This window comes from Diorhabda sublineata, chromosome 6 (assembly GCF_026230105.1).
Source record: "Diorhabda sublineata isolate icDioSubl1.1 chromosome 6, icDioSubl1.1, whole genome shotgun sequence".
Taxonomy (NCBI): domain Eukaryota; kingdom Metazoa; phylum Arthropoda; class Insecta; order Coleoptera; family Chrysomelidae; genus Diorhabda; species Diorhabda sublineata.
In genome coordinates this window covers 12,606,284-12,613,411 of record NC_079479.1, presented here as the reverse complement: position 1 = coordinate 12,613,411, position 7,128 = coordinate 12,606,284, and the positions used below count along the sequence as shown (strand labels likewise).

Below are 7,128 nucleotides of genomic sequence, written 5' to 3'. Positions count from 1 at the left end.
AAAACGACTTGCGTGTGCGTTGTTCAACGTTGACTTGCTGTGCGAGCCGGATGTGGTCGTCTGACTGCGTGCCTGACTGACGTTTTGAACTGCTTTCTGGACTTCGCCGTCGCTTTCCTGGCTTTATTTACAACAAAACCCTTTTACAGCTGCCCTGGGCCCATAACCTGTTGTTTCATTTACAGTGGGTTTTGGGTTTGTAGTTGCAAATAAATTGAGTCCAATCTTGATCAATGTTCGATTTATTGAACAGCATTTCAAAAGTGCGTTCAAATAACAATAATAACGGAATAACAATTTCGGAGCACGTTTTTCTTTCGCCTTTCTTTTCGCTCGTGTCACTATTACATGAAACTGTCAAAAGGTGCTTATCGCCTATTAATTTAATAAAATCAGAATACATAATTACCAACTTTGACTCTATATAAAACAAAAGTATAGTGTGACGTTGGATAGGGTCAAGGTTGGGTTGGGTTCGGGTCAGCTGTCAATTGATCAATTCTCAACAAGTTGTTCGTGCTCGAAGCCCTTCGAACCAAATGATTGCACGTTTCCTCTGAGTCACTGGATATCGAAAAAATCAAGGAAACCAAGACGAATCATTCTCCAACACGACAAAGCGAGCTCTCAAACATCAGTTCAAACTAAAAACGTTTTTGGACGGTCAAAAAAACGAACTGATGAGTGTTTGGCACCCAATGATTTCTTCTTAATACCGCAGATTAAAAATAAATTGAGAAATCGACGTTTTTCTACATCAGAAGTAGTTCAAATAACATGTTTTGGAAGTACCTCAATCGGAATTGAGAAAATACTTCTACAATTGGTTCAAACTCATGCAAGAATGTATTGAAAAACAATTTTGAATATGTGATTTTATTTATTTATCTCAAAACTTAAATAGCAACCCTCGTATAAAGATCTACAATTGAAATTGAAACAAAACGAGATTTTTATTTATTTATATTATTGAATTGATGGTGATATACAATAAGTTTTAAGGTTATTTGATTGTACAAAATTTTTAATAAAGAAAAGACAATTAATTTGTTTTTTTTAAATAACATATCAACGCTGATTACAACTAAATAATAATTTAAAATATTCTTTTCCTGTTTTAATAACTGATAAATATTCATAGTAAAAATTCGGGTTTAGCAAAAACCAGACGTTATCATTGCAAATTGTAACAAAATGAGACACGTTTGTTCGTATGTTGTAATTTTGTACGTTTTTTCTTTAACTGAAACATACAAAATATTGGGAATGTTTCCAATATGTGGACAAAGTCATTTCACACTTGGATTCAGGTTAATGAAAGAATTAGCCGATCGGGGACACCAAGTCAGCTTCATAAATTGTTTTCCTCAAGAAAAACCAATTAAAAACTTGAAAGATATTTCAGTGGAAAGCATAAAAAGTAACCTGCTCAGTAAGTTATACAAATTTTTAATTAAACGTGTATATTAACTTCTACCAAACTAACTGTACCAAAATTTTCTGCTAGTTCTTATTGTTGATTTCCTTTATCCACTTATCCAGCGTAGCACTTTTTTATCTTGGAATTATGTCATTTCATCATCGGGATCATTAAAACAACATGAGAATTTTTTCATATCACGTTTATTTTAATAATACCATTAATTATTTATCTACTAACTTATAATACTTCGAAGTAGCTTCCAGAAAACAATATTTCCATTTTATAAAATAATGTAAGTGCCATGAATTAATAGCGAAAATAATTATCGTATAAATTGACTGAATTATCGTATTTGAAGGCTTATTATGAAATTTAAATTGATAAAGTTAAACTAACCCCCCCCCCCAACTACCTTATAAATTTCCTCTATCTATTCAGCTTCCCGAGATCACTCTAAAGTAACCCCAAAGTCCTAAACTATACAAATTTGGGATCCAAATAAGACAACAATCTTTTTTCCCAAAATCAAAAACGTCGTAACAGAAAATCATTTCTAGTAATTTGAGTAGTTTGTAATTTGAAATTAAATTATTTTTCGTTGTAGAATTCTATGATATGTCATCGATAATCCAACAACAAAAATTTTCATTCTACCGATGGTATAAAGAAGCGAGTTATTTTGAAAATCTGTTGGCAACGGGTTTATTAAAAAACGAGAATATTCACAAACTAGTCAAATCTAACGAGACTTTTGATCTGGTGATAAGTGAAAATTTCTACTTCGAATTCATGACGTTTTTCGCTTATAAATTCGGCGCTCCTTTGATAATGATTTCAGCGGGTCCGGTCTCGTTTCTTTCTAATTACATATTTTCGAATCCAGCGCCGAGTTCTTACATCACCAATTTATTTCAATTCGATACAAATTCCAAAATGAGCCTATGGGAAAGAATGGAGAACTTGTATGCGGAAATTTTGGGAGAATTTTATATGAATTTTGTACAAATACCAGAACAAACCGGATACTTGAAACAACTGGTCCCCGATGCTCCGGATTTGAAAAAAATCTTATATAATACCAGTTTATTATTAGTAGCTTCTCATCTTGGTGTATTTGGACCGGTACCTTTACAACAAAATGTCAAAGAAATCGGTGGTTACACCATACCGCAACCACAACCGTTACCTAAGCCCATAAAAGACTTTTTGGATAACGCCACTGAAGGCGCCATAATATTTTCCATGGGATCAATGATAAAAAGTTCAAATTTCGCATTGGATAAAAAAAATATCGTATTGAACGCGTTTTCGAAAATACGACAAAAAGTTTTATGGAAATTCGAAGAGGATCTCCGAGATATACCCGATAATGTGCAAATATTCAAGTGGATTCCACAATCTGATGTTCTAAGTGAGTAACTATAAATATGTATATATCTCACTCCATGGTATTATTTTTTTACGTTTCAGATCATCCTAACGTTGTTGCGTTTATATCACACGGTGGTTTATTGGGAATCACCGAAAGTCTTTATTACGGAGTTCCGATTTTGGGAATACCCGTGTTTTACGATCAAGGAAGAAATATTGCATTGGCTGCTGAAATAGGATACGCGTTAAAAATAAATTATAACGATTTAGAAGAAGAAGCTTTCGAATGGGCCTTGAATGAAATATTAAATAATCCAAAGTAATTCATCCATGTTATAACTGATTACTTATTTGATTTGATTACATATTCTTCTTCTTTTTTTGTCGTAAACAAAAATGGTTTAAAATCGAACAAAGAATATTAAAAAGTATAGAGATTTCTATTATTATGAAACATATTTTTAGATATAGAGACGTAGCTAAACAACGTTCGGCTATAATGCGAGACCAGCCTACGAAAGCATTGGATGAGGCAGTCTTTTGGTGCGAATACGTCGTTCGTCATAGAGGCGCTTTCCATTTAAGATCGCCCGCTATGGATCTCAAATGGTACCAATTGTATCAATTAGATGTATTTTTACTTATATTTATTATAATTTCAACGTTTATTTTATTAATAAATAATTTATTGAAATATTTTATCAAGAGAATGACTGTAACGAATATTAATGATAAAAAAGATAAATAAAATTCGTATTTCGTTAATTAGATACGTTATTTGGTGATATGGATTGAAAAAAAACATAATAAAATATTGAAATGAGTTGAATTATTATCTGGAATTAATTACGATGAAAACAACATAAATAAGGGTATAAATTAGGTTAAGAACGTTTTTTTAATCTAAAATTGTATTTCGATCTATTTACAATGATATGAATATAAGAAAAAAACCATTTTTTCTCATACTATACGCGATGTATCAAATTTTAAACAAACTTTTCATTTCATAGTTACTTTGAGACGTGGCAACACTGCTGTGACTATTTACGATATTAACAAAATGGCAAATTTATAATATTTTCTAAAAATACTATTTTATAATATCTGTAGCGGTTTGTTTGGTAGAAGTAACTCCCGAATTAAAATAATCGAAAACACTCCCGAAAAAAGAAAAATTTCGATCCAGTAATTTGTTTTTCCTTCAACACTTGTATAGCGATACCTGCACCAAAACGAATTCAATATCAACAACACAATCTAGTATATCAACACATATCGAGAAACCTATATTACGAGAGTTTTATAAAAAGTTTCAGAACCAATTTTTTTCAAAATAAAAGTCTATACACTTAGTAAAGCAATCTTTCGCTTCTCTTCTACTCAAAATAGACGTTCACGTAGAAGATAGCGACTTGCGAAAATATCTGTGAATCAAATCGAGCGAATACAGTGAATGCTCAATCAAACAATGACTATTCCAAAAATCAGTCGCCTCTTTTCCGGCCAATGGAAACGTTTTAGCCTTTTTCTGAGAAGGTTCAATCTTTGCAATCGTGTGTTTTGATTGTTTTTTCGTTTCAAAAGTATAGTGGTGGATCCATATTTCATATACAGTCTTGAATCGACGAAAAAAACTCGACTGATTGCTTGCGTAAACATAATTCTCCAGTATATATACCAATAGCCTCTTTTATCCCTCTAAACTTAATACAACGATTATCCAGCACCATTTGGTGAACTTTTTCGATGGTATCGCTAATTTTTGATCATCTTGAATGCGCGTATACCGCCACAAATTTAGCTACCATCCATTCATCTCCAAGTAAAAGATAGAAACTTTTCATACAACTCTCGTAATTAAAGAAGACTGGCTTCCATAGGGAGACAACAAATAATAAAAAAATCGTCGTTGCCAATGCGGTAATTTCGAAATCATTTTATTGCGAGCATATGAATATCAAATAAAATTGAATAATATTTTGATAAACCCTGTATATGTAGGAAAAAATATTTCAATGCCCTGGATTGGTACGTAAATGATACCTCAAATTCTTCTTCCAAGTATACTGTCTCAAGCAAGTAAAACAAGAAAACGGTTTTACACCTATATGAGACCTTAGGTGATCTTCTAACTGCCCTTTTTGTTTGAATCGTTTTGTACAAGTACCGCACTCGAACGGTTTATTTTTATTGTGACATGACATATGATTTTGTAAATGTTTAATTTGCACAAATCGTTTTAAACAAAATTCGCACTTGTGCGGTTTATCTTGCATATGCGAACGAATGTGACGATCTAAAGTCGCTTTAGTTTTAAAATTTTCCAAACAGATTTCGCATTTGAACGGTCTTTCTCCGGTATGACCGCGAGCGTGATTATCTAAACTTCTTTTTGTAGCAAACCGTCTGGAACAAATAGTGCATATGAATCGTTTTTCCCCGGTATGGGATAGTTTGTGGTGTTTCAAATTGACTCTTTGTGCGAATTTCGCAGGACAATCGTCACATTTATAGGGTTTTTCTCCTGTGTGGCACAACAAATGTCGTTGTAGATCTCTATTTAATGCAAATTTCTTCAAGCAAACGCTACATTCGTAGGGTTTTTCGCCGGTATGAGTACGCATATGACCTTTTAATGTTTGTGCAAATCTGAATGATTTGAAGCAAATTTCACATTTATAGGGTTTTTCTCCAGTATGACATCTCATGTGGCTATTTAAATGTGCTTTTTGTGCGAATTCGTTTGAACATATTAAGCATTTGTAAGGTTTCTCTCTTGTGTGGCAAAGCATGTGTCTCTTCAGAGTGGATTTAATGGAAAATTGCTTGAAACAAATTTCGCATTTGTGAGGTTTTTCACCTGTATGGGAAAGCATGTGACATTTCAGATGATGTTTGAAACTGAATCCTCTCAAACAAATTTCACAAATGTACAGTTTCTCTCCTTTATGTACGACCGTATGTATTTCAAGCTGACCTTTAGTTGGAAAACCTTTAAAACATTCTGTACATTGATGTGGAAGTTCTAATTTATGTATAACTTCATGTCTACTGAGTGATTGTTTATGGACATATTGTTTCAAACATATTTCACATTGAAATGGTTTTCTTATTAGAGTTTGCCGATTTTTAACTGGTATTATACTATTTTTTGTTTTATATTGGATCCAATGCAGTAAAAAATCCTCTTTGTTTGCGAAACATTCTCCACAAAATTGGCAAGCAAGAACATTCTTGCCAAAATGTGAATTTACATGTTCATTCCTTTTGATCGCAGATGGGATATCTACAATCAAAATGGAAATGAATCAGTCAAATAGTAAACTAAATGAGGGGGTACAGTTTTCTATAACGAACTTAACTTGTTGAAAAAAGCCAAACATTGACGAAAACATAACCGGATTCAAACATTTTAGTTAAAAAATGAAAATATCAAATGACAATAGCTGGAGCCGAAAATAACACAAACGACTTACCTTTATTACAAACAGGACAATGGAATTGTTTTCTAACTTTCCTCTTTTTAAATTTAGCATCATTACATTGTTTATTTAAAAATGTATAGTTATTCTTTTCTTTCTTGATACTAATAATTTCACTAACACCTACGGACAAGTCTAAGCAGTGATCTTCAACTTCTTCAAGTTTTGGTACAATTACGTCTAGATTTTCAATATCAGTATAACTAGACTCAGCTTTCAGTTCATTATTTGCATCGCGTCCTGAGATTGTTGTTTGTTGAACTTTTAAATTACTGTTGTAGCCTTCACATTTGACTTTGGCAAAACTTAAACCACATTCTACATTGTTTGGTAATTCAAAAACATCACATGGTTCATGTTTAATAATTGTAGCGCTCATTTCGAGCAGACAAAATATAATATTCGACTGAGATAATATAACCAAACAAAAAAAATCGGTTGTAATTTCTTCTTCTTTTATTCCGGCCTCGATTATTGGACCGTCAATCTTATTTTCTTTTTTTATTTTTTTAGTGGTTGCTTGTTAGCAAGAAAAAAGTCCAAAAAAATTGATTGACATTTCTTCTTTTTTATTTCCTGTCATTCAAACGTCATGTCAATAATATTTTTCAAAATGGAATTTACTAACAAAAAGAATTATTTTGTATGAATGTTAATTTTTTAATCGTTTTAAAGGGCATTTTGTGGTTTTGTTTTTACTGAAGTCATCATTTTTTGTTTTATCCACTTTATGATTAAAAATTTTTCGTATAAAATTGTCAAAATACTATAGATAAGTCATCAATATTTGCGCACGGACTTGTAAATTAATGGGGGTGAGAATTGTTTTAATTACTTTTTCGTAATATT

At 32.0% G+C, this 7,128-nt stretch overlaps 2 protein-coding genes across 2 annotated transcripts; one reads left to right on the top strand and one right to left on the bottom strand.

The window, feature by feature from the left end:
* The first annotated feature begins 913 nt into the window (after positions 1-913).
* On the top strand, positions 914-3,542 carry LOC130445357 (UDP-glucosyltransferase 2-like). Its single transcript, XM_056780936.1, has 4 exons — positions 914-1,432; positions 2,028-2,834; positions 2,894-3,113; positions 3,260-3,542. Exons 1-4 carry the CDS (start codon positions 1,195-1,197, stop codon positions 3,540-3,542), a joined length of 1,548 nt encoding a protein of 515 aa, XP_056636914.1. The 5' UTR covers positions 914-1,194.
* On the bottom strand, positions 1,608-6,727 carry LOC130445354 (gastrula zinc finger protein XlCGF57.1-like). The gene is made up of 2 exons (XM_056780934.1): positions 6,274-6,727; positions 1,608-6,083 (listed from the first exon to the last, which is right to left on the bottom strand). Exons 1-2 carry the CDS (start codon positions 6,656-6,658, stop codon positions 4,810-4,812), a joined length of 1,659 nt encoding a protein of 552 aa, XP_056636912.1. The 5' UTR covers positions 6,659-6,727; the 3' UTR covers positions 1,608-4,809.
* Between the last annotated feature and the right edge of the window lie 401 nt (positions 6,728-7,128).